General features: G+C 46.9%; 10 protein-coding genes across 12 annotated transcripts; 6 read left to right on the plus strand and 4 right to left on the minus strand.

Moving 5' to 3' along the window:
• Positions 1 to 20: 20 nt before the first annotated feature.
• Positions 21 to 662, minus strand: E1B28_009354 (uncharacterized protein; the record flags this gene model as incomplete). The annotated part of the gene is made up of 3 exons (XM_043154241.1): positions 21 to 290; positions 347 to 586; positions 645 to 662. 3 exons carry the CDS (start codon positions 660 to 662, stop codon positions 21 to 23), a joined length of 528 nt encoding a protein of 175 aa, XP_043009532.1.
• Positions 663 to 702: 40 nt separating this feature from the next.
• E1B28_009355 (uncharacterized protein) lies at positions 703 to 1,111 on the minus strand (the record flags this gene model as incomplete). Its single annotated transcript, XM_043154242.1, has 2 exons — positions 703 to 929; positions 982 to 1,111. 2 exons carry the CDS (start codon positions 1,109 to 1,111, stop codon positions 703 to 705), a joined length of 357 nt encoding a protein of 118 aa, XP_043009533.1.
• A 2,702-nt stretch (positions 1,112 to 3,813) lies between these two features.
• On the minus strand, positions 3,814 to 9,145 carry E1B28_009356 (uncharacterized protein). The gene is made up of 9 exons (XM_043154243.1): positions 8,984 to 9,145; positions 8,629 to 8,925; positions 8,496 to 8,564; positions 8,254 to 8,439; positions 7,309 to 8,199; positions 7,227 to 7,249; positions 5,472 to 7,175; positions 4,817 to 5,416; positions 3,814 to 4,760 (listed from the first exon to the last, which is right to left on the minus strand). Exons 2-9 carry the CDS (start codon positions 8,914 to 8,916, stop codon positions 3,866 to 3,868), a joined length of 4,656 nt encoding a protein of 1,551 aa, XP_043009534.1. The 5' UTR covers positions 8,917 to 8,925; positions 8,984 to 9,145; the 3' UTR covers positions 3,814 to 3,865.
• Positions 9,146 to 9,169: 24 nt separating this feature from the next.
• Positions 9,170 to 10,126, plus strand: E1B28_009357 (uncharacterized protein). The gene is made up of 5 exons (XM_043154244.1): positions 9,170 to 9,254; positions 9,306 to 9,330; positions 9,381 to 9,471; positions 9,540 to 9,830; positions 9,884 to 10,126. Exons 1-5 carry the CDS (start codon positions 9,202 to 9,204, stop codon positions 9,973 to 9,975), a joined length of 552 nt encoding a protein of 183 aa, XP_043009535.1. The 5' UTR covers positions 9,170 to 9,201; the 3' UTR covers positions 9,976 to 10,126.
• A 135-nt stretch (positions 10,127 to 10,261) lies between these two features.
• E1B28_009358 (uncharacterized protein) lies at positions 10,262 to 11,880 on the plus strand (the record flags this gene model as incomplete). The annotated part of the gene is made up of 13 exons (XM_043154245.1): positions 10,262 to 10,321; positions 10,376 to 10,385; positions 10,450 to 10,629; positions 10,685 to 10,741; positions 10,799 to 10,831; positions 10,885 to 11,016; positions 11,079 to 11,186; positions 11,237 to 11,275; positions 11,329 to 11,376; positions 11,424 to 11,450; positions 11,501 to 11,541; positions 11,607 to 11,632; positions 11,688 to 11,880. 13 exons carry the CDS (start codon positions 10,262 to 10,264, stop codon positions 11,878 to 11,880), a joined length of 954 nt encoding a protein of 317 aa, XP_043009536.1.
• A 691-nt stretch (positions 11,881 to 12,571) lies between these two features.
• On the minus strand, positions 12,572 to 14,593 carry E1B28_009359 (uncharacterized protein). Its single transcript, XM_043154246.1, has 8 exons — positions 14,269 to 14,593; positions 13,863 to 14,198; positions 13,531 to 13,806; positions 13,314 to 13,469; positions 13,089 to 13,259; positions 12,996 to 13,029; positions 12,862 to 12,929; positions 12,572 to 12,797 (listed from the first exon to the last, which is right to left on the minus strand). Exons 1-8 carry the CDS (start codon positions 14,338 to 14,340, stop codon positions 12,651 to 12,653), a joined length of 1,260 nt encoding a protein of 419 aa, XP_043009537.1. The 5' UTR covers positions 14,341 to 14,593; the 3' UTR covers positions 12,572 to 12,650.
• A 25-nt stretch (positions 14,594 to 14,618) lies between these two features.
• On the plus strand, positions 14,619 to 17,167 carry E1B28_009360 (uncharacterized protein). Of its 3 annotated transcripts, XM_043154248.1 has the most exons (13): positions 14,698 to 15,022; positions 15,083 to 15,155; positions 15,214 to 15,314; positions 15,371 to 15,583; positions 15,642 to 15,693; positions 15,756 to 15,809; positions 15,877 to 16,114; positions 16,183 to 16,236; positions 16,297 to 16,458; positions 16,550 to 16,716; positions 16,785 to 16,806; positions 16,861 to 16,986; positions 17,052 to 17,167. In XM_043154248.1, the coding sequence occupies exons 2-13, from the start codon at positions 15,144 to 15,146 to the stop codon at positions 17,120 to 17,122; spliced, it is 1,272 nt and encodes a 423-aa protein (XP_043009539.1). In that variant the 5' UTR covers positions 14,698 to 15,022; positions 15,083 to 15,143; the 3' UTR covers positions 17,123 to 17,167. The 3 variants fall into 3 exon arrangements, with proteins under 3 accessions (XP_043009538.1, XP_043009539.1, XP_043009540.1); XM_043154247.1 differs by having other exon boundaries at positions 14,619 to 15,022; positions 15,083 to 15,314; XM_043154249.1 differs by having other exon boundaries at positions 15,075 to 15,314; positions 16,764 to 16,806.
• A 3,472-nt stretch (positions 17,168 to 20,639) lies between these two features.
• E1B28_009361 (uncharacterized protein) lies at positions 20,640 to 21,047 on the plus strand (the record flags this gene model as incomplete). Its single annotated transcript, XM_043154250.1, has 1 exon — positions 20,640 to 21,047. The coding sequence occupies one exon, from the start codon at positions 20,640 to 20,642 to the stop codon at positions 21,045 to 21,047; it is 408 nt and encodes a 135-aa protein (XP_043009541.1).
• A 398-nt stretch (positions 21,048 to 21,445) lies between these two features.
• E1B28_009362 (uncharacterized protein) lies at positions 21,446 to 21,661 on the plus strand (the record flags this gene model as incomplete). The annotated part of the gene is made up of 1 exon (XM_043154251.1): positions 21,446 to 21,661. One exon carries the CDS (start codon positions 21,446 to 21,448, stop codon positions 21,659 to 21,661), a length of 216 nt encoding a protein of 71 aa, XP_043009542.1.
• A 96-nt stretch (positions 21,662 to 21,757) lies between these two features.
• Positions 21,758 to 22,027, plus strand: E1B28_009363 (uncharacterized protein; the record flags this gene model as incomplete). The annotated part of the gene is made up of 2 exons (XM_043154252.1): positions 21,758 to 21,941; positions 21,993 to 22,027. 2 exons carry the CDS (start codon positions 21,758 to 21,760, stop codon positions 22,025 to 22,027), a joined length of 219 nt encoding a protein of 72 aa, XP_043009543.1.
• Between the last annotated feature and the right edge of the window lie 1,856 nt (positions 22,028 to 23,883).

The following is a 23,883-nucleotide window of genomic DNA, read 5'->3' on the forward strand; positions in this document are numbered from 1 at the left end:
TGAGAGGTTGCAATTTGAATTCAAGCTGCACCATACCACCGACGAAGAGCAACGTCGATAATGTCCCGATCCTCAGGTGGAATATCTTCATTCCACTCCGAGGTCCTTGCCCAAATCTCATCCAAATCATTCTCAGCACCGATATCCCCAAAGAAACAATGCACCTTCAAGCATTGCCTAAAATGGCGCGTCATGTACACGTTTGAAGTGCTCGTGGTCCTCAAGTGACATGTTTGAAGAAAGGACTTCGCTTTAGGAGAGATACCAGGGAACGTAACGAACCGTCCCATCTGTCCACATGAATCCATATAAGGACTGTAAAACGGCGAATGTATCAATCACGAACCTGAACATCATAACTAAATTGGTTTAGATAAAAATCGTTGACCAAAAGCGAAGATAGAAGAATCGTATTCTCTGGGTCAGTTCTCCACCTCGGCACATCTGCGCCATGCTTTCCGCGGATAAACAATTCGGCATGGGGAAAGACATAGATTTGCATTGGCTCTGTATCGTCTGCAGCCCACTTGGAGGACGATACAGGTTCGATGGTATAAACGGGTTTGATGTCTTTTGAGGGGAAAACCTGTAGTACAATCGGCGTTGACCATACAAATCTAAGGATGTATGGTGGCTTTACATACCTCTTCACATGCCATCATAGCCTGTAACGTAGACGGAGAACTGCTCGTCGGATATTGATCAAATATGCGATGTCTTCAAGGCGTAGTTTCCAGGTGTCCAGGCCGTTGGCTCCGTCCAACTGATAGGCTCCTCTGCGATTTTGGTTGGCATATACTGTAAGACGCCTACCTCTTTGACGGCGCAATTGTAGAGCTCAGGTGGAAGCGAGGTTGTACCATTCACCAAAATGCTGAGCCACCTAGCGACATCAGCCCGTCTCAGGTTGTTCCTTGAAGCGTTCAGACCTATATATCATTAGCATTGAGGGGTTCTGAGGAAGCAAGGAAATCAACAGACCTAACCAGAGGTTACCACATCTAACTGGAACTTTGTAGAAGATGAATGTGTCCCAACCCTCGCGTATCGCTTTTTCAGGGAGAATGTGGCTATTGGTGCTGTCGAAGTAAAAGTCTATGGTCGCCGGCATGATAGTAGTCTCCCCTAGGCAGACTCCCACGCGCGTTGCTTGATTGGGAGTCTGCTTGAAAACGCGACCCTTTAGCCGTACCTCCGTATATAGAAATAAGATAAATCATGTGATGTAGACATCTGCTTCTACGACAGAAAGCTTGTTGAGTTCTTTCTTTTATCCCGTGACGATAAACAAGTGTCGTGTCACCTTCTAATGCTCGTTTATTCCCCACAACAGTACGCTATGCTCCAATAATGAATGTTATATTCTCAACCCACAGTCCTGCAACTCCGACCCACCAGAGAACCCTCAATATGCATTCCTTTATCTGACCGAAGTCCCATAAAAACTGCAGACAACACTGTCAATCCTACCAATGCTTTGTGGCCTCGGCATCCTTAAGGGCAATGCTGAAGTCGTGGGGTGTACAAGGAAGGAAGCCTTGGGTAGCTTGAAGGAGAATACGTCATCCCTCAGTTGAATTGTATGAGATCTTTGGAGTGGCCGACGGCTAACATGTAGGATTTGGACGTGTCATTACCACATCCATGTGAAAGTCATATTGTGAAAATATGGAAAGAACTCTATATTTTGTGTAGGCTTTACATCTGGTTTATATACTAGTAGTCCATGTATCTAGAATGTTCTTGTATGTACTGTGTTCTGAGGAAGATGAGTAAGTAGCTGAGTAAGAAAGTAGGAGAGAAATAACTGGAATATTCTAATACTTGTGTTTGCGCTTGCCGGAGTTGCCGGTCAACTCATTGATCTACGACACTCCCCCTCAAGCGCATAACACTGACAGAAAAATAAAAATAAAGTACTCAATAACTAGCGCAGGGAAACTGATGCCTCGTTAGAGGTCAATATCTCGCAGGAGGCTCCCCCTTGATCTCGGAAGTAACACCAGTAAGCGACACACGCTGATTTCCGGATTTGGGAAAGAATAGAAATGCCATATTGCCGGACACACCAGGCACAACAGGGCTAGAGGGAAGGGTGCTGCCGGATACACCTGGCACAGCGGGGCTATGGGGAAGGGTTGCTGCCGGACACACCTGGCGCAGCGGAAAGTCTAGGTCACTACCGGACACACCGGGCGTAGTGAATAAAATGATGTATAGCAAGGGGCCGGGCCTACGAGCGGACACACGGCAACGTAGCGGCGAAATCAACAGTGATGATCCGAACACACAGATCAGGGGATGGGAAATTCAAAAAGCGTAATCCGAATGAATGGCAATGGTGGCATGGTCCTTTTTATCACGGCGGGGTGGGGATGAGGCCAAATTATAATCCCATATCAGTGAGAATGTCGACCATTTTGATTTTCCATGTGCTGTAATTATCGGCACCGGAAATATGCTGAATGCGGTAAGCGGAGGTGATGGCAGAATCAGATGACATGACGTGTGTGAAAAGAGTGACTGCGAGATGTGATCAGTTGAGGCCGGGGCCCATAACCTATTGTGAAAATATGGAAAGAACTCTATATTTTGTGTAGGCTTTACATCTGGTTTATATACTAGTAGTCCATGTATCTAGAATGTTCTTGTATGTACTGTGTTCTGAGGAAGATGAGTAAGTAGCTGAGTAAGAAAGTAGGAGAGAAATAACTGGAATATTCTAATACTTGTGTTTGCGCTTGCCGGAGTTGCCGGTCAACTCATTGATCTACGACAAGTCATGTGAGATAAATTCAAGGTACGGCTAAAGGGTATCGAATTGAAGCAGACTAGCATGATAGTGGGAAGAATGGATTGAATCACGGGTTGCTGGATGCCCACGGTGCCAATCCGTACTTAGCGCCCTGAGGACGTATCTGAAGATTCAGAATCTGATATCGATACACTATCCGGTGAGAACAGACTTCACAAGGTTCGCGAAGTATACTCGCCTGATCTTAGCTCGTATCGACCTGCCCCGATACTCGTACGGTATCGGGTCCCGCAGTTTTCAGTCGTCGTCTCTTCCCTCGATGTCGAGCTCCACCATGTAGCTATCATCGTAAGGTTCAAAATCTGGTATGTTCGTCCTCTCGTATGTTCTCTATGCTACTACAAATTTCCTCTGATTCAAGATCCCTCTTGGTACTAGTAGCTCAATGAGTAATTGAAAAACCTCAGAGAGGTGCCATCTCATTCGGACGTACTACGCGCGAACGTTCAAAAGACAAGATTTACACTGTCGATCCGCTCGAACCCCTGTGAATTCAGTGTCATATATGCGTCCCCCCGAGTGAGGGACGCGGCCGAACGGCCCGGGTTAAGCTTTACCTGCATTGAATGACATTTGAGACTGGGAGTGTACGTCTAGATATCCGTAGAGCTAGAATCGGAGTTTAGACTTCTCTTCGACCTGAGGCTAAGTATCTATATCATCAGCTAACGCGCCGACTCGCGTCAAAAGCATGTGGCTTTTCAGCACATTGATTCACTGACATGAAAGTAGGCGTTTGTAGGTCCATCTCTTGGGCATGTATACCACACTCAAAGAATTGCTATTACAGATAGGTCCCTTGCTTTTCCTCAGTTTCAGCTCCGGACAGGACGACACCTCTGGACTTATCTTCTTTGGTGATGGGCAATGCAGGACACTCATTTACTGGTTGAATGGAGTTCGAGTCGTGAGTGAAGATATCCGATTTGGGAACCCATCCCAAAGGTCAGGATAGAGGAAGGTCAAGTTGCCAGCGAACTCAAAACGATCAAGAGATGGTGCATGGTATGGTATGTATCGGACGCCAACGAATCATTGTCATAACAACATCTAAATGCTAAGCGGAGGAGGCTCCTCAGGCGAACTCCCCAACTCCGCAAGCGTGGCATCATAAAACTCCACCAACGCCTGCTGATTTGAACAAAACCTATGCAACTCAATCCGGATACTCTCCGCCTCAGTAGCAGGTCGGTAATTCTTATTCAACAACGTTGTCCCCATCCGTCCAGGCCCAATCAACCGATTCGTCAAAACCAAAAAACCATTTATCCCCCCCAAGACCTGCACGAAAGCAACCCCAGTCCGATGAACGAATTGAGAGTATTTAAAGGGTACCCGTCTGTACGAGTACACGACGTCGACGTTCTCCGGATACAAATCCGCTGCTTCGACGTCAACAATGAACCCAAACCGACGCAGCAGAGCGTATTCAAAGTACCGTGCAGTCTGTGTACCCTCCGGAACGCGTCGATGAAGATCAGGAACGATAGGAGGTTGAATCGCTAGTCGTACAGGGAAACACGACTGGAACGGATTTCCATCTCTCACATCACTGATCTGTCCAACATAAGCCTCCACAAGCTTCAATCCATACTTTTCGATCGCTTTATTCCACTGACGTAGCTGATCCTCGATAAATCGAGCCGTCGTCCCAATCCACTGAAGCTCGAAATGGAAGACAGTACCCGGATTGTGAATGATATCGTGATGGAGAAGAACAGTCTCGGCTTGGTCACTCCGTTTGTTTGGATCGATATCAATGACCATGGTTTGGCTCAGAATGATTCGCTTTTTCATCTTTCGCGGGCTAGCACTAAGCACTCGCATCGCATTTCCAGGATAGAACCCTGAACGTGTCACCACATCTTCGCTTGGTCGGGTTCTGAACCATCTTCTTGGCGTTGACACCACTCCATACTCGCCTTTAAGGCGATAGAAGTAATGCCTGAAAAGGTTTATCCGTCAACTTTCATCGATTCACACTTCAAGAATTCAACGTACCCATCTAGAAACCCATGGTATCCTCGCGCATGCTCAAACAACCCTTGCTGCTGCAGTTTAGTCCCCCACTCCACTGCCTGTGTTCTGGAAGAAACGTCCCGAAATTCTCTTACCAACCACGACACGAAATCATACCCAGTGAACGAATCAGAGAACTGAGTACGATGCCATTGGTGCGTCTTAATCGGAACACCATCTTCTTCCCGCATGGCTTTCGCGATAGCCATCAGCGTCATATTTCCTATCTCTCTCTCGCTCTTCATCTTCTTCCTCAACGGACCAGCTGCATGGATAAGATCCAACTGTTCCATCAGATTTTCATCTAATAAAGAATCCACTGGTGTGAGTGTAGTTGGAAGGAACCGAACGGCTTGGGATGGGTTGGATCGTTCTTGTGGGGGCTGCCAACGAAGTTTGGTGAACTGTTCCGCTAGCTTTTCGATACCGACCAGTCGAGCTTCCTCGTCGTTTAAGCGTTCTCCAGAAGGGCCAACGGTCACAGTAGGGGCTTCTGTCGTTGGAATCACAATAAATCGTGTTCTCCAGTACCGCAATGATTCATTGAACTGATGTTCATAACCAGCAACTAACATATCCAATCTACGTAAAAGGAGAGTTTAGCCCTGTCAAGGAGCGAGTGCTTGAGCATATATACCTATTCCACCCATAGTTTTCTAAACCATGCGAATTGAACGTAATCTTCTGTTGCGTATACCCAACCCCCAACTTCGGCCAAATCAAACACTGATACTCGAATGGCTGGGTAGGAGGCATTCTCCTCACATACCTCCTCACCTGTATCGTCTCTCCAGTGTACGAAATCCGATGAATTTCATTACTCATGCTCAGATATACTGGTATACCAGTAGAGGTCAAAACCTCGGCTGCGCCTTTAGAGAGGGGCGTGAGCGTAACATCGTCCTCTGCCGTCATGAAAGACGACGTTCGATGGAATGGAGATCGGCCTTTATCCTCAGCCTCTCCATTGACGGGGTTGGCAGGCCGAATGACGAACTGAAAGCCCTGAGCCAACCGAACAGCAGACATCTGCTTCATCACCACCAGTGCCCATGCCTTCTTGATGGCATCTGGACTCATCCCTTTGACCTCCACGGGTGGATTGAGAGAGAAGGATTTCTTCATTTCGGTCGGGTCAACGACGAACTCATACGAAAACACGTCATATTCCCTTTCCAGTTCCTTCGGTTTGGGGAAATATTCGACTGTAAGTGGCAAGCATGGCGGCGTTACAAGCGCATCCCATTTGATCTCGTGTAAAGACGGTAATACTGGGTACATATGTTCCCAGCGTGAGGGAAGTCCTCCTGAGCGTTCGTGTCTCGTGGTATTGGTAAGAAGTGGTTGCGGGCGGGTAGGGTTCGCTCGGATGTATGTAGGAGACGCTGAGGAAGGTGAAAACGCAAAACCGACAGGGAAATTGCCACTTCTGCGTTTCAACGAGTCAAAGTCCCCCCCTCGTGGCGGGGTATTGACAGGTGAGGAGCGGCGTAACTGAGCGGTTCGCGATCCGGTATTAACATGCACAACTGGGGTTAAAAATGACTCTTCCTCAAAGGTCTTGGTCAACACCGAAGGAGCCACCGTCGAATTCTTGATGGTCAAGGGCTGCGTTGATCTGGGGCTGCCCTGAAGAGTCGTGGTCCGAGACTTTGGGGAGATGATGGAAGGAGAAGGGGATAAGCTGCTGATCGAAACAGACGCGGAGACGGCGGATGTCTGCGGCTCGCTTGGAGCACTCATGAACGGCTTGAACAGCCAGCTCGTCGTAAGCTTCGAAGCCAACGTGGTTCGAGATGGGGATCGCCCCTTAGTATTCGTAGCGACCGCTGCCACCTGAGAAGTTCCAGACCGATTCGACCTCGCGGAACGAATCGAACCTTGTGAATTCGAAGGCGAGGAGCTCAAGCCTTTGACGGATACGGAAGGAAGTCCACTGCCTTCATCATCGGGCAGATCCTTGATGACAATTGGCGGACTCTCTTCGATTCGTTCGATCTTTTGGGTAATAATGGAATTACGATGCGTTCGTTTTTCTGCAGTAGCGGTTCGGAGAGATGATGATAAGGAACTGGAAGACACGACGGAGTTACGACTTGGGGGCCGGGGCACAAATTTCTCGGGTTGCATGGGCTGCAAAGAAAGTGTATCCAAGTCGAACTGGTCTGCTTCTGCCTTGGAAGGGAGCACATCAGATTCGAGGGGTGGGGTCTGGTAGGGAGCCGCAGGATCAAACCCCGACAGAGACGTTGGCAAGAAAGGGACCTCAATACTGGGCAGAACATCTTGATCGAGCAAGCCAAGCATTTGAATCTCATACATCTTTGCACGAGGTGTGAATCTATTTCTCAATCAACTGGAGGTACGGGGCCACCGAAATCTGGAAATTTACCTGTCTTGACGAAAAGGCAAGTCCTATTTACAGGAAGGCTGAGTGAGCTGCCATAGGTATAGAAGAATAACACAACTCGTACCATTTGCTCGTCCCAGAATGACATCTCCACCCAAAACGGCTCCCACCAAATTGTCGTTGGTTTCGAGTTCTTCCTGCTCTCATCGCAGCCCCATAACGGATCCATAACCCTAGAACCATAGGGTCCATCTTTATTGAGCTTGCCATCGGGGATGTTGCTCTCGAAGCTGAAAATCGGTGTTTGGTGCAGTGGAGCTCGCGCCAATGATATTACTTGAAGTATAAATCCTTGGTCCAAAAGTCGTGTTGTCGTCAGCCGAAGGAGCTGTTTCGATACACGGAAAAACCCCGTTCCAGGAGTTATCAAAATCGTGGAGACTCCAGTCAAACCAAGGGAACGATCGATATAATGCGTCTCGGATGGATAGAGATTGAGGTTGAGAGCTTCAAGGATAGGTCCATCGTGGGCATACGACAACTGTCCGACAAGACGAACATGGTCTGCCGCAGCGCCCTGAGTTGACTCCATGGCAGCTCGATGGAAGTGATGTGTGAGAAGAATGTCCCTCTGAAAGTCCCAAAATGAGTTTTTCAGGCTGACGAGTGTCGGTTTCCACTCATAAATGACTTCAAGGTCGGTAATAACCTTATAGAAATCCTTGTACCATCTCCCCATCTCGTCGCGCCTCAGCGGGCCAGCGGCATAATCAACCTCGGATTGATCGTAAAACACTCGTGAAATGAGAACGATGACCACAGTGTGGTTCGTTCCGGCTTCTTTCCATTTGGCAAATAGAGCCGGAAGGAACGAATGTACAATTTTCTCGTAGAATCGTTCCCCATCGCCGGCAAATTCCCAAAGTTCGCGGCACACCTGGATAAAGATTGTCGCCTTCGCCGAGAGGGAGCGGTAGATGAACTTTGTGAGAGGAGTTATCAGTGCAGCAAGCACCTGTCATGAGCCCTAATCAGAACAAATGGCAGAACTGAATGGGGAGGTACCCGCCTGCTTTCCTCTGACATAGATTCCATGGATCTTGGTCATGATGGCGTTGATGAAAGAGATCTCCTGACCAACGTAGACACATTGATTCACGAGATGCTTGTCTAATCGCCACATGTCGTTACGCCCGAGATACTGGTCCTGAAACGAGAGCTCGACATATTCAGCGCGATGTTCGGTTTGGTCGACCTGTTGGGTTGCGTAATGAGTATAGTTTCAAAAAAAACTGTCTGGGTTACGCACACCTTGGAGACTGTGACTTCGCTGTTGTTCCTGACCCCAAACGTTTCAGCAATAGTTTTTGGAACTGATATCTGGATTTGATTTTTTGTTTAGTTGAATGGGGGGTCATGATCAGTACTTGATGGTCGCACGTGCCTGTAGTTGAGGTTTTGGACATCCTTCATCCTTCGGAACAATGAATAAGAATGCGCGACCTTCTCCGGCAGAAATACTGAGTATATCTCCTTCCCTAACACCAGGCCAGTACGCATGGTTCAGAATCACATTGGGCGAATCCTTAACGTCATGTACCCAAGAGTTCAAGACAGTATTATCCCCATACACGAGTGGTACGTTTGGCGTTGACCGAAACATTGACTGGGTCGTGTTCGACCGTCGACGGCCATACTGCGATTGTTGAGCTTCTGGTCTGGCGTTGCTCATTGCAGTATACTTGAGAAAAGAGTAGAATTGGATCAGTGAAAACCAGAGACGAATAGACAATCCGCACCGATATCCGTTATCCTTTTACACAATAGTTTTCAGGTATCAGGATTAAACCAACCCTGTTTCAAATGGCTGTGGAATTGATTTTGAAGTAGTTCATGGACGTTCGGAGTGTGCTAGATCTGAGATTGTGAGGATGACGATGAAGGTGCGGAACAAAGCCCGCGGGAGGGAAACGCGTTCGAGTTCACCGAAGTTCACCCACTACCACGGCCCACCACCATGAGCATTCTTCGTCCGTTTCGAGCTGAGGATATGTTCAAATTCAACAACATGTGAGACTCGAATTCCTCCAGTTTCTCGCATCATGTCTGACCCACGAACAGCAACCTAGATATTTGGACAGAAACAGTGAGCAGTACCTCCACCACGAAAGAAAACCACTCTCTCATGTCGCGTAGTACAACATTGGCTTCTATCTGAACTATCTTTCGCGATGGCCTGACCTTTGCTGCGTTCAAGAAGCACCAAGTGGGCGTATGATGGGCTACGGTACGAAACACTAAAATTTGGACACACTAAAACCCTCGAACTGAAAAAAAAACTATACTCGCCCGCAGTCATTGGAAAAGCAGAAGGATTAGGGACAGAATGGCACGGTCATGTTACAGCTATTACCGTCGCCCCCGAATACAGAAAACTGGGTCTTGCTCGCAAAATGATGTCCCTGCTCGAACTCGTGTCGGACGAAACCTACCATGGTTTCTTCGTCGACCTATACGTTCGATGCGCGAACATTATTGCCATCGACATGTATGAAAGGCTGGAATATAGCGTGTATAGGAGAGTGAGAGAGTACTATGGGAATCTAGGAATCGGGAAAGGCGGACGAGATGAAGAAGATGCCTTTGGTACGTATCTCAAGGATAACTCATGCTTCCTTCTAATTTATGACCCAACATAGATATGCGGAAACCTCTATCAAGGGACCGCGAACGACGTTCAATACGTGGCAACGGTCGAGATGTTCTCGTCAGCGCCAACGAGGTCTCATAATGCATCTGATTCTCTGTATCTGTGTACCTCCCTTGACTGTAATGATTTTAACATCATAGATGTGGATTCTTCAACCCAAACAGAGGAGGGGCGTCCGGGTTGGCCATATCAATATAGCTTTAATTTATTAAAGCATCTTTGACAGGGTGCCTTGTCTGATCTGATAATCCAAACTCCGATGTCACCGACGGTACTTACTACTTTCTCAGCGGCACCTTTTACTCCGTCTGCGAAATGCTGTTTGGTGGTGTGTTTATATAGGGTATTAAGGGTCCCAAAAATGTGAATGGTTGACCTTCCCCCAGATTTGGTGTTGGAGACAATTCGAGATGGATTGTTTGTTCGTGTGAGCTCCCTTCATAATCTCAATACGCTTCTACTGACTCGTCTTTTGTTGCAGTTTGCCCAAGGTACAGTACCCTTAAATTCCGTGCCCTTCCGTTGGCAACGGAACCTCACCAACTAAGCGTTCAGTTGCTGCAGGAGCAATCTTCGCCTACGACATTCTTCTCAATTTAGATGACGAACTCAGATACGTCTGGGCAGCCCTCGATCCTCGAAAACGGCCGTTAAAAAGAGCGACCGTGTTCAACGTGATATACCTCGTACAAAGGTATCTACCGTTTTGGGATCGGTTTATTCTGGCTGCGTATGGTCAGTATACCAGCGCTACCGCTTTACACAATCTCACTCTACGATAACAAAACAGACATTCAGGGCCCATCCGACACAGAATCATGTGTGGTCACATATAAGATGAGTGCATGTGAGGCTTTTCGACGGTTTCTTTGAGGTAGATTCATACTAATCCGTCATGGTGTAGGGATTATGCTTATAGGAATCACCCTTTCGGAATGTGCGTCCATTCACCCTACTCTGACTTTGTCATTCTTACGCCCCAATCAATAGGCATTCTTGCAATGCGGATTTGGGCCGTTTGGCTGAATAAACCTTCTGTTCTGGTTGTGGTGTTCTTGCTGGCGCTGCCATGCTGGGCTCCTGCGGTGCTCTTCTATGTGAGATTTGTAGGAGGGTTTCAGTGTCAGTTCCTTCCACGAGGAGCACGTCCTACCGAGCTACACTCACATTCCAGGATATATTAGGCCTCGAACTCCATATGCCCGAGGTGGCACAACTTCGTGGTTGTTTTTGCACAATGGGGAACAAGGATCTATACATGAGTTGGGTCATGCTAATGGCCTTTAATACCGGTTCGTAGCTACCTCTCTGGAGGGTCTGAGGAGGCTGAAGCTCTTTGAAGCCGGTTTCATCCTGATGGCTATACCTGGGCTCAAAGCCTGTGAGGAGCTCACAGTTCTTCTGTCGCTTTTTGAGTTACTTACGTACTACCAGATAGGAGAGGTGGTAGATTCAACCTAGTGAAGGTTATTTATCAAGATGGTGAGTAGAAACATTGCAATGTTTTCGACTATCATGACCGTATTTAGGCCTCATGTACTACGCTGCAATCTTCGGTAAGGCTTACTTTCGTTTAAAGGGATACCAGAAACTCAGTGTTATACAGTGCTGTCGTTGATCAACGTTGTGATCATTTTCCAGCTGCCGGTGAGTTGCGCGTTACTAATCGAGATCATACTGTCCAACTAACTCCTCTGCTCCGTGCTCCTCAGTCCAGTTTTGTAATCATGTTCTCACCGTCAGTATTTTCTCGTCCGTGGAGCTTGAATCTGAGCGTTTATTCCATTTTGTAGCCTTGAACGCGTCCTCCACTCCATTATCACCAGCCACGTAGTTCTTCACATACGAAGAGTGGCTTCTCGGAATTATATCCGGAACGGGGACGCGTTGAACGGAGCAACAACGGAAGAGCTTATTACTGAGGACACCATGACCGAGATCCGTTTCGCTTCGAACGCCTTGCGATCCAACTGTGACACAGCTTGAAAACCAAGGAAATTAGGGAGCTTGCAGAAATGTTGAGAGATGACTGTAACGACGTCACCGGCTTCTCTCCGTTTTCCTCCTTTACTGTCCGATACTCAAACCTATTTTACATTGTCGGAATACTTTTACTCCTAGTTCTGATTTTCGGTTCACTGCCCTGATGAACATCTTTTCACTTCTCCCGTTGTCCTCAGCTATGAGTTTTCTAAATCGTACGGACTCGTGCGTTCACACACGGAACTCTCAATATCGCGTTGTTTGTTTCTTCCGTGATACCACAGTGCAGATCTTGGTGAAGCTCATCGCTATCTCTCACTAATCCAATGTTCTCCCGCGTCGGGTTTAATACGCCCCCGTTTTTTTCCATCATGGAGCACAATGTTACTCCCGGCCCACTTCCACTTTGACACCCACTCTGCGCTGCCGTTATATCTTGAGCTGAGACGCTCAGTTACCTGGCTTCTCCATTTCCCTCCCTTCCCGTAAGAAAGACATGTCTGCAGATACCAATGTTTTGACGACGCTTCAGGACGAGGTCCTCGTTCAAATGATTCGGAGTTCTCGGAGATACCCAAGTTTCTGATTCCGGTTTGGTGATCGGAACTTCAATGATACGATTGCGCTGAGCCTGATCTACTACCGTTTACAAGGATTTGATGAATTCCTTGAACACGCGAATTCTGAAGTTCAGCCTGACAATCCCGGTTCAACATTTGTAGTTTCAGCGACTATACCATGAAAATTTTACATTGGAAAGAAACAAGAAGTACCTAAGTTGCTCTCGGCGGATAGGTCAGAGCATCTTTAGCTAGTTCCCGCGCGGTCTTGCCTTCCCGGTTCTTATAAAACACGATATCGCCTTCTTCTTCTATGAAGCAGCATTGAGTAAACGTTCGATAGAGGGCGCGGAACGAGTTCTAGGGTAGGGGGACCAATAAGGTAAGTATGCACGCAGATATCCCAGTCAAGAAGACACCCTACCGTAGAATCATAATTATAATCCTCCTTCAAAATCCCCTTGATCGCAGCTGTCGCAAGGGGTTGATTGTCTGAATAGGCAGAACGGCCTTGAGTTTCATCCAGAAGACCGAGATTCGACTCGAACATTTACTTACAGAATGGGATCGAAGAAAATAAGTGGTGAGAAATCTTCACAACGAGCACTCAGTTATAAATTGCCTTTATTAACTCGAATTAATGTGACTTACATGGTCATGGCTCACGTTGTGGAGGAAGAATCGACCAGCCCATCCGAGAAGTGGCCTGTCCACGGTAGCAGTCGCGCCTCGAACAAACGACCACTGGGTACTACGATACATGGGCACGGTGGGATCAGAGTGATGGAGATAAGTCAGCATTACAATCCAGTGGTTGGCGAGCTATGTTATATTCAAGGAGTCAGCTGAGTCGACATTCAAAAGCTAAACACTCACTAAGTATGGAATAAAATATAATTTGATAAACATGGAGGCACCGACATGTTTCGACCAGAGGTACAGAAGAGAGGCCATGAAGGATATCCCAATATTGGAAATAATAATCCCTCGCCTATCTCTTGGCTTGAAGAGTGTCGATGAGGGAAAGAAATGCTGTGGGTCGTTCCATGGTCACGGCAAGAAGTAACGACCATAGTGGCAAAGGTAGACTCACGTTTGTTCCAGGAGGGTGTCGAGGAGAGCCCAAGATGTTGGTCACCAAGTAGACTTGCCAACCTAATAGTTGCATGAATAACATCCGTGCGAGGGTATATATTGGCGTCTCCTCGAATATCTCGTGGTAATCTCGAGTAGTGGCAAGTACCTCAGGCGGAAGACCATAGTCTTTACGAGTTCGCGGTACAAAATTCTCATCCCGTTCAACGGATGCAGTGGCCTTGTGGTGAGCACGATGGGAAGCCCTCCATGCGAAATATGGGGCCAGAAGAAACTACGCGGTATAGAGATGGGCAAACGAGTTCAAGTCGAAATGATATCGACACTTACAGTATGAAGACTGAACCCGACGAGATCATTGACCCACTTATGAGATGATATATTATCATGCCCAGCCTCGTGTGCCAAACTCCAGCAGCCCGCGAGAGCAACGCTTTGACAGAACCAGTAAGACGCCCATGCACACCACTCGAAGCAAGTACCGACGATTTGGGGCACATCCCGTGAGCCTGTCACGAGACTATTTGCGGTAGGTTTAATGAGCCAAGCTAGCTTGTAGAGAGCGGTTGCACATATAACATCTCGAAGAACATACGCTAGCCCCTTGATGGTGTTTTTCTCGAAAAGGTGTTTGGGCACGGCAGCTCGAAGTTCGGCTATGGTTACCTATAGAGGGATACATAGTCAGTATACAAGATATACCACATCGGAGACTTTATTGAATCGAAGCAGCGACCTTTGTCGGTGAAAGCGGCGTAGATTTCCTTGCGTTATATTCCGGGCTGTCTGCGAATATCTTCGACAACATTGAGAACGCTTGCGAGGGAGTTGCAGTTGAAAAAGAAGTCCTAGAGGCTAGTACGGATATCGGTCTCGGTGCTGGCAGTATATAGTGGCCGCCAGTCTCCTAACACGATACCACCCGTGAAATGTATGGCGGCCATAGATTCCAAAGCAGCTAAGGCCTACATGATAGACCTTCCGAAAGATAAGTCAGAACCAAGATTAGACTGGCAGGTGTGAGCATAACGCCCATCGTGGAAGAACGCCGCGTGCGAGTAGCAAATAGTTATAAATAACGCTTGACGTGAGTCCCCGATGTCCGAGGTGTCGGATTCGACGGCTTAATCTATGCCCTGAATCCAATGAAATGGCCGTGGCAACATCTCACATCCAACGCTCTTCGTTGCCAGTTAACTCGACTCAGTTCCCTCCACTCTGCTTGTGTTCGTTCAAAGAGGCCCCAGAGATGTCGATGATGGCTGCGAAGACTCAAAATGACTTCTCCTTTTCTCAGGCTCATGTACTAAATTCAAGCTGTTTCCCCAATTCTTTACAGGGGGAATCCGCACCTCCTACGGCGGCCGTGCACTTTGAAGAACTTCTCATCTGTCTCATCTTAGGTACTTCTATACCGTGCGCGTGCATTTCAACCGACAGAAGTTTGGATTACGGGAAAGGTCCAACGGATGTCCTCGCAAACAGGCTCAGTACGTATCATTTGACCCCAGTGCCAACTGTCGGCTGAAAGCTTTTTGCGAGAATATCAGGATTCGGGAACCATTCGCGTAAGGACACGATCCGAGTCTCCGTACGCTGAGGGTAGTTAAGATGAAGCGCTCAGTAAAACATCTTCAGATATCCCAGTCTTCGTTTGACCTTTTGCAACTATCTTCCTTAGATACTACTGGAAGGTCAACTTAGCAAGATGACTGATCATTCAGATACGTCTCCCAACTGCTACGATGAGAAGGACTTACCGGTATTCACACCCATGTCCTGGTAATGTGATTTCCCGCTTTACATCTGGCCTCCGTACTGACCGACAAGGTTACCAGGTCTCTCAAAGAAATCCGGGCCGCCATACCACCACATCTCTTTGCGAGAGATACCACTCTCGGACTACAGTACCTCTTGCGAGACATAGTCCTCGCAACTCTCCTTTGGCATCTCGCCACGAATATCGACCTTATCCCAAAGAATCCCGCTATCGTCCAAACTATCACCCCTCTAGGGGTAGAACTCCTTCGATGGTCTGCCTGGGCAACATAGTACGTTAATCATTGATTTGGCCGCTCGTTCCAGCTGACACTACATCTTTTTTTACAGCTGGTGGTTTCAAGGGCTTGTCTTCACCGGTATTTGGGTCATCGGTCACGAAGTACCATCAACCTCTTTTTTAACACTTAACGGACGGCGGCATTGACGACTACTATTATCTAGTGTGGCCACGGTGCTTTCTCAGACCACAGATTTGTCAACGACACAATCGGATTTGTAAACTTCCTCCATAATGCGTTCACTTTCAACATATTCTCATGCCAGTCCTTTCCGCTGCTCACAGGTCCTTCACACTGCATTATGGACCCCGTATTTTAGCTGGAAAATATCTCATCATCGTCACCACCGTAACCACGCTTCAATGGAACGAGATGAGGTCTATGTTCCAAAAACCAGAAATGAACTCGGGGTCCCCACTGGCGAAAGATCCATCGAGTATGATGAGATTTTTGGGGACACACCAATCTACACGCTTTTCATGCTCGTTCGACAGCAACTACTCGCTTTCCCTGCCTACCTACGTAAGTTAAGGCATTCACTCGAACCTTAAGATGGGGCGCATACGCTGACCGTGTCAATGTTCAATCAGTCTACAACGTATCGGGTCAGAAAAACTACCCAAAATGGACAAATCACTTTGACCGTACGTTGATCGTTGACGGTCCCGGTGTCATTACTGACCGAGAGAGTACTGCTTCCTCAGCAAGCTCTATCCTATTCACCAGGGAACAGCGAGACGCCGTGATAATGTCCAACATTGGTATCGCCGCTATGGCCTATATTGTCTCTTCCGCCAGCTCTGCATACGGCTTTTGGGAAGTTGTCAAATTTTACGGTATACCGTGGCTTGCATTGTCCCATTGGTGTGAGTATTGAACTTCTGTCATTTCCTGGCTTAGCTCAATGGTCGATTACTGCTTGGCACACCTACCCTGCCCTATTATTCCGGCGTTCAGTCGTCATGATCACCTATTTACACCACACCGACCCTGCCTTGCCCCACTACCGTGGAAGAGAATGGAATTACCAGCGTGGAGCCGCAGCTACCGTCGACAGAAACTTTTTGGGATGGCAGGGTCGGTTCTTTTTGCACGATGTCGCTCATTACCATGTTATTCACCACGTAAGCCTTCAAATATTACCCATTACTGCAATAACCGACGTTCAAAGGATCTTTTTTTGATCAAATAGTTCTTCCCCAAGATGCCATTCTGTGAGTGACTGCTACTCCCATGTAGCATGGTGTCTGTTAAACTAGCACATCTAGATCACGGAGAAGAAGCCACTATTCATCTGAAGGCATTCATCGGCAAACACTATGCTTATTCCGATAAACCGGTATTCAGAGCCCTCTGGGATAGCTACAACGAATGTCAATTCGTCGAAGACGAAGGTGGCTATCTCTCTCCCTTCCTTGTTACTTCACGATAAGTTCCTCATTAATCTTTCCTCGTCCAGGTTCTATCCTATTCTACAGAAACAAGAAAGGGAAAGCAGTTCTTCGACCGGTCGAATCCTCTGCGGAATAGGAACGGGAAACCTCCCCATCTGTTCAAGTACTATTTATTGTGTACCTAGAATTGATTCTCTTTTATCTCGTTTCAGCAAGAACATGAGATGCCGCCGTTTTCCTCCAAAAATCGGAAGCTTCTGCATCTCGGTTGCAGACCAGAATGGTGCTAGCGATCCAAAACTTCAAAACTCTCTTCTCGGGACCGGAGGTCGTCATAAAAGAGTTGCCGTTCTTCGGGTGTAAGGCAAAGGTAACGGGATCGTCGTGTGGGGGATATCCCGACGAAGGGACGTTCCGTCTAATTGAAGAGGCGCATGGGAAGGGCGAACTTCACCATGGGTTTATTAGCCCCCGCAAAATCAAAATGATGAAGGCAAAGGAGAAAAGGGCGAAGTTCGGTGTATGCCAAAATGCAGTAAAAGACTCGATGCCTTTGTCAAAGACGCCGGTTGCACTGGTGTCAATGATACCGACGCGTTCAAGGTTGACGTTGACGCCGTTTTGAGCCCGCTTGAAGATATGCAAAATGGCTTCGAATGAGATCCCTTTGAGATCGGGGTGTAGGATTTGGGTACTGGGACCGGTACAGAGGATGAGGAACCTCGCGTGGGTTATAGTGAAAGAGTCAGAGTTTGTATTGGATGATCAAGCATCCCAGTAGGCCTACTGAACACGGGTGGTGATTTGTTTATGCCGTTTGAGATCAAATTTCTGGTCAACTGATAGGAGGGCATCTCGACAGCAAAAGTCTCTTTGGGCAACCATTCTTTGTAGATCCCTTGGCACGGAAGTTGATAGACAGGCAGTCCGAGCACCCACAGAAGATGATCGATGAGGAGTTCAGAAAGCCATAAATGACCAGGAGGCATCGGTATAACCAGGATAACTGTGAGCCACCCACAACAGCATCAGCAACTTACACAATTTACTGGTGAACTTTCTTGGCTTTTCTGGGCTTTTCTGGGCTTTTTGGCTGGTTTGACCAGCCCACCAGTTCACGAGTCCACCGGCTTGTCTGTACCTCCCAACTATCCCCCCCCAAATAGGACCCAAATAGCTTTATTTAAATTGCTGAATGTGATTTCTGCACTCCAAGAACCCCCAACATTGGAGGCTGTCTTATAAACACGCGTTTACTGGAAAACTTTGGCGGATGGACCCGAGTAAATCTGAGCTTGTCGGAAATCGGACATAACTTGTGGCTGGTGACTTGTCGACTTGTACAAGCCCTAAAAAGCCCTAAAAAGTTCCCACCAGTAAATTGTCAAGTTGCTGACTTGACAATTTACTGGTGGGAACTTTTTAGGGCTTTTTAGGGCTTGTACAAGTCGACAAGTCACCAGCCACAAGTTATGTCCGATTTCCGACAAGCTCAGATTTACTCGGGTCCATCCGCCAAAGTTTTCCAGTAAACGCGTGTTTATAAGACAGCCTCCAATGTTGGGGGTTCTTGGAGTGCAGAAATCACATTCAGCAATTTAAATAAAGCTATTTGGGTCCTATTTGGGGGGGGATAGTTGGGAGGTACAGACAAGCCGGTGGACTCGTGAACTGGTGGGCTGGTCAAACCAGCCAAAAAGCCCAGAAAAGCCCAGAAAAGCCAAGAAAGTTCACCAGTAAATTGTGTAAGTTGCTGATGCAAGTTGCTGATGAGACCATGTAACATCTTTATAATGATTACCAGATTTTCTGTCCGGACCCGTTATAATGATTAGCCGTGCATTTCCAGGAGCTACTGAATATTAATGTAACTATAATATCTATTTCCATTACTAGTCCCTAAGCATTAATGGTTCCTGAGCCGAAGAAAAATTATTTGGAGCTGTAAGCGCCTTACACTGATCGGATCCGAGTTTAGTGCCACCGAAACATTGACCGGAATGCCGGTTACTACATTTACCGGACATGCAGAAAAAAAAAATAATTTTGTTTTCACGCATGAACAATGGTACGTCGCCTCTCAGTACCTTGGCTACACCTTAATTGAAGCATCCTGACATACATAACAAAACATCTCGAAGAACTGCTGGCTAATTTACCATATTCAATTCGCAATGACATCCGGACATTGACCAGTGTTCTGGTTACTACATTTACTGGACCCGCAAAAAAAAACATAATTTGTGTTTGTGCATGAACAACAGTACACCACCTGTCAGTATCTTGGCTATAACATAATGGAGGTCTACTGATGTGAATTCCAGGATATCTTGCAAAACTATTGGCTTGTTCACCCTATTCAATTGGTGATGACATTCATATTCACCAAACCTTGTTATTCTTGCATGTAACTTGTACTATCACTGCCTTCAACATTCTTCTTTATTTATCGCTATCTTCGGTTGACCTTCTGGACCACCTTCTGTCTTTAAGTCCAGCATCCAGCCCTCTTCTGGTTTGTGAGTACTTCTAAGCTCATTATAGGGCATTTGACCATGGCTGATTTCCAGATATTCAGTTTCCCCCAATGCAAGTCCTTGCCTAAAAAGTGTCACAGTTGTGAGTGTGACTTGTGTAGGCATGACCTGCAAGTTCCCAACTTGCAGGTCACACTTACACAATGTGCATTGTTAGATATTACAGAAGCCGGACCGGAAACGAAATTTGACCAGAAGCAAAATTTTTTGAGAAAATCCGAATTTTCTTCTCATTAGACCTCTGTAATATATCTTATGGTATAGTGGGACATACACAACTAATTTTCTGACACCTTGCAATGCTCAGTCACTTGGTTCAGGGCTTGTCGTTGATTGGCTGTTTTGTATGTGTCCCAATGGCTATGATCTTCTGATGCATGTTGTATCCTTATTTCATGCTCCTCTTCCTCTTTCTTCTTCTTCTAGGCCTTGGTACCACCTCGTCCTTGCTGCACCTCGGGATTGGACACCATAAATTGCAGTCATTGAGAGTAAAAAAGCTGGGTTTGCAGTGCCACGTGAGCATTTCGCTTCTATGGCTGCGCGTCGTGGCGCCACTCTCTGACAACAGTGAGTCTACAGCTATGACAACTCCCTGGAAAGATCTGAAATTGTATATACATACTCTGCCAGCTGTTATACATCAGACTATTTAAAAAAATTATCGAAAACCATGAATTTGCACAATTAAAAAGTGTATTTGTACAAAACGTTTCGCTTCCGGTCCAGCTTCTGTATATGTTTATATGGTACATCTAACACAATCGGTGCTTAATTGATGCCGTTCTTTGTGCAAGTCAGTCCCACCCACCACACTTCGTTTGATCCCCCACTACTGACCAGTGCTGTGTGGAATGCACTTCAGAAGGCGTTGAGTGACGACGAGTTCTGGGCCTTTTGGAGAATCGCATTCTACATCCACGGCCCAGAGTCGGATGGCCAGTGGATGGCTCTATTTGATCCTAGCCATGAGCACTTCCGTTGCCTCCTACTCCATGGCTCTTGACTTTTCACCTAGTGGCATGTGCCCCATGCAAACGGCAGGCACAGAAAACTTGATGTCCGACCAATTGCTCCTTCACAAACGACTCCAAGAACGGGTGTTTTCAATGCGTCATGAGGTTTTTGGAGGATGAGTGTTCCTTGGCCACATCCCACAAGGCCATCCACGACCACATCACCACATTAATGAACCTGAGCAGGAGGAGGGGAGACCAGCTATTCTCTAATGCGTCCATTGAAACTGATAAGAGGATGTGTTTGATCCCAGGTTCCATGTTGGATTATACGGTGCGAGAAAGTGCAGTATTGAGACAGTGGAGCTCTCAAAGGAATGCCCAGAAGGCAGTCAACGTCAAGAAGGAGGTGGAGAAGGTGGCTCGTTCTGGGAATATCCCTCCACACGAGCTCGCCACCTGTATGGATATGCTGGGAACTATGGAGCAGAGGGCACTCGATGATGTCCAAGAATGGACCAGGATTGTCCATGATCAGAGAGTCGACGGCGCAACGGAGAAGCAATAGCTAGTTAGCAACTCATACAATACGTGAATCACGTTTTTGGATAAGGATTTTCAAAGCACCTCCGGCTCCGTGAGGAGGAGGGCTGTTGCCCAAAGTTGCTGGCCTTGAACAGCGTTATTTGCTGATGTTTGCATCGGCTTAAAGTTGCTGATCACATGGTCCATGCGCAGTACACTGCACTATAAAAGACGCACATATAGTGTTGATCATTTACCACGCAAACACCACACACATCAAGTGAATTTCTCGTTTTGATTTCCAGGACTTCACAGAGGGCTGACTTCTCCTTGTTTAGGGCCATGGTGTTAAATACCATCGACCCCACAGAGGTGGAATTTTGAGCAAAGTTTACGTTGGACAATGCAAAGCAGTTTCTTGCCGCCAAAGGTGACCCCTACATGGACCCCCCGCCCGCACCTGTTGCACCTGCAACAAAGGAACCAATGCATATCCCCACTGGGCTTCATGCTTGTATCATGTACCTGAATGAACATCAAAAAGAGAAGGCGGTCTGGGAGGAGTGGGACAAGTACTGTGAAGCAGAGGCGGCATACGAAGCAGAAATGAAGGAGTGGATGGTTGAGGACTTAGCCTATCGCGAGAGGCTTCAGTGAGTGTTGGAGGAGGAGCACGAGGCAGAGAGGGAGCTGTGGTTGCACCATTGCTCGAAGGAACAACAGGGCCCGGTGGAGCAAGAACAGGCGGAGCACATGCACCGAAAAAACAACAAGAAGTGGGATAAGGAAACATGGGAGAAGAAGAAGAATATGAAAATGACAGGTATGCGCTCGGCCACTGCGGCTGCCAAAGAACAGGCCTGCCATGACGAAGTTGAGGAGATGGTGGTGGGGTTAGAGGAGGCATTGCTCTGCAAGGAGGAGAAGCAGTCACAAGGTCAGTCATCCTGCCTCTTCCTGCCTGCTCAATTCCTCAACGGTTGTGCAGTTTTCGCAAGTGAAGCGATAATGCGACTTAGTTGACTATGCTACAAGGTTCTTTTTGCACTTTAAACAGTGCTATGGAGTGATATTTATCATATTAAGAACTAGAGTGAGCCCAAATTGCTAGTTAAAGCTAGTGCCACTAGTAGAATGTGCTGTAGGCACAGCTAGACCAGTTAGAGAGAGCTGTAGATTGTGTCAGAAAACTGTATGACCGTTCAAAACCTGTAGAACACTATGAGCAGAGGACTTAAGCAGTAATTCACCGAGTTCTACTCTCTACATTCTATTATGCACTGGCATATCAAGGGATTGTACTATTAGAAGACTTGTAGTGTTCACAGAACCGTTCGTAGCAGAACTTAACGGAGTCAAAAGACCTTCATACTAGGAGTACCTACTTCTACGGGGGATTTAGTTGACAAGAAATCGGATGTAAGACCACACAGACTAGGAGAAATTTGATATGACTGTAGATCGAGTCCCGATCTGAGGAAAAGACAAAAAGACATGATACAGATCCCAGATTACAGATAGAGTATCTAGGAACCAGGCAGGAATGAACAACAGATCTCGGAGTCTGTGCTGTTCATGTGCTATGGCAATTCGGAACTCTGGATCCATATGCTGGAACCACTTGGACACACAAGGACCATATGATTTGATAACGTTGAAATGCAGGATAAGGTCCGTAGGCAGGAAATACCATATGGTACACCTATGTAGGTCCATTCTACATGCTGAAACAAGAATGAAGAACGGTCCAGATTGGTCCAAAACATATGATTCGAATACGGAAAAGCTCTGTAGACAGGATTCTGCACATGTAGCAGTCGCTAGCGATAAGATTCCGCATGGATTCGTAGCTATGGTGCATTATTTTTAGAGATGAAACAAGTAGAGATCGGATTACCAAGCTAGCATAGAAGTAGTATAAAAGCAGCTCATGTATCCGTAGATAAGGAAGTACTACCCATGCGTAGGAAAGTCCTGAGTGGGTTACCCGTGAGTAGCTGCTCTTGACACCAATAGAGAGATTTGCCCTGTCTTTGTGCAGTGAAACGATAAGAATTGATTTGAACTATACGAGACTGTCGAGGTCAAACTGGAGAACTATCCATCCGTAGGCCGCCAAGGTCTTGATTACTGTTTGGTGATCCGTCGAGGATCTTAGTGTTTGTGTCCACCAAGGACTTAGTTTTCGTGTCCGTCAAGGGCAATAGTCTCCAAATTATTCGAATTAGTCTTACCGTAGACGAAATTCACAGTCCCACTTAGTCCACTGGACAATAAACAGAGCCCCTACCAACCTTAGAATTCCTGTAGCTGTGGTGTTTTTACACTTGCAGTTGCACATTGATTTTATAAAGACCTTCATACGATATTGAGACTGTGATCTTGTGCGTAACCTTTGCCAAGCAGTCCACCCTTGCAATCTTTCCTGGTGTGTAGAGTTATTGATAGACTTTACACGGAGGTTTACTAGTTTTTGGGTTGATTTGGTGCTGGTGCTACTTCCGTAGCTCTGATATTAGGTTGACTCTTGAGTGGTATACTTCGCCCATTACCGAGAAAGTGTCGACAGTTCTGTTCGGAGAGGAAGCGGAGATACTCATTTTTAAGGGTTCGTTGTTCATTGGCAAGAAAGCTTGGACAATTGGTGGGTTCTGGTGCATGCACTTTATATACTGGGGTGTCACATATCACCACTTGTGACCATGACGCTTTTTTTATCCATCATGCGAGAAATACTAAGTCTTTTTATGTGCAGGAGTTCAGGGGAGGGCTAAGTCAATGTACTTCTACAAGTCCTGGTCCATTCGAGACCTATCAGACTCAAGGTCACTCTTCGTCGTGTTGACCTGAAGGAGTTCCATTATTTTTCCATGGCTGTC

The sequence above is a fragment of the Marasmius oreades genome, chromosome 5, assembly GCF_018924745.1.
Source record: "Marasmius oreades isolate 03SP1 chromosome 5, whole genome shotgun sequence".
NCBI lineage: Eukaryota > Fungi > Basidiomycota > Agaricomycetes > Agaricales > Marasmiaceae > Marasmius > Marasmius oreades.

What these genes read in the sequence shown, in the direction of transcription:
- E1B28_009359 (XM_043154246.1), bottom strand. Translation starts at nt 14,340, where the DNA reads ATGTTGTCGAAGATATTCGCAGACAGCCCGGAATATAACGCAAGGAAA. An exon ending in CGCCGCTTTCACCGACAAAG is followed by an intron (nt 14,199 to 14,268) that starts GTCGCTGCTTCG and finishes ATCCCTCTATAG; the next exon opens with GTAACCATAGCCGAACTTCG. An exon ending in ATTATAATTATGATTCTACG is followed by an intron (nt 12,798 to 12,861) that starts GTAGGGTGTCTT and finishes CCCCTACCCTAG; the next exon opens with AACTCGTTCCGCGCCCTCTA.
- E1B28_009356 (XM_043154243.1), bottom strand. Translation starts at nt 8,916, where the DNA reads ATGAGCAACGCCAGACCAGAAGCTCAACAATCGCAGTATGGCCGTCGA. An exon ending in GCGAAGTCACAGTCTCCAAG is followed by an intron (nt 8,440 to 8,495) that starts GTGTGCGTAACC and finishes GCAACCCAACAG; the next exon opens with GTCGACCAAACCGAACATCG. An exon ending in CATTCTGGGACGAGCAAATG is followed by an intron (nt 7,250 to 7,308) that starts GTACGAGTTGTG and finishes TCCTGTAAATAG; the next exon opens with GACTTGCCTTTTCGTCAAGA.
- E1B28_009360 (XM_043154248.1), top strand. An exon ending in TTTGGGTCATCGGTCACGAA is followed by an intron (nt 15,694 to 15,755) that starts GTACCATCAACC and finishes ACTATTATCTAG; the next exon opens with TGTGGCCACGGTGCTTTCTC. An exon ending in CTTCCCCAAGATGCCATTCT is followed by an intron (nt 16,807 to 16,860) that starts GTGAGTGACTGC and finishes TAGCACATCTAG; the next exon opens with ATCACGGAGAAGAAGCCACT.
- E1B28_009357 (XM_043154244.1), top strand. Translation starts at nt 9,202, where the DNA reads ATGAGCATTCTTCGTCCGTTTCGAGCTGAGGATATGTTCAAATTCAAC. An exon ending in TAGATATTTGGACAGAAACA is followed by an intron (nt 9,331 to 9,380) that starts GTGAGCAGTACC and finishes CATGTCGCGTAG; the next exon opens with TACAACATTGGCTTCTATCT. An exon ending in AGATGAAGAAGATGCCTTTG is followed by an intron (nt 9,831 to 9,883) that starts GTACGTATCTCA and finishes GACCCAACATAG; the next exon opens with ATATGCGGAAACCTCTATCA.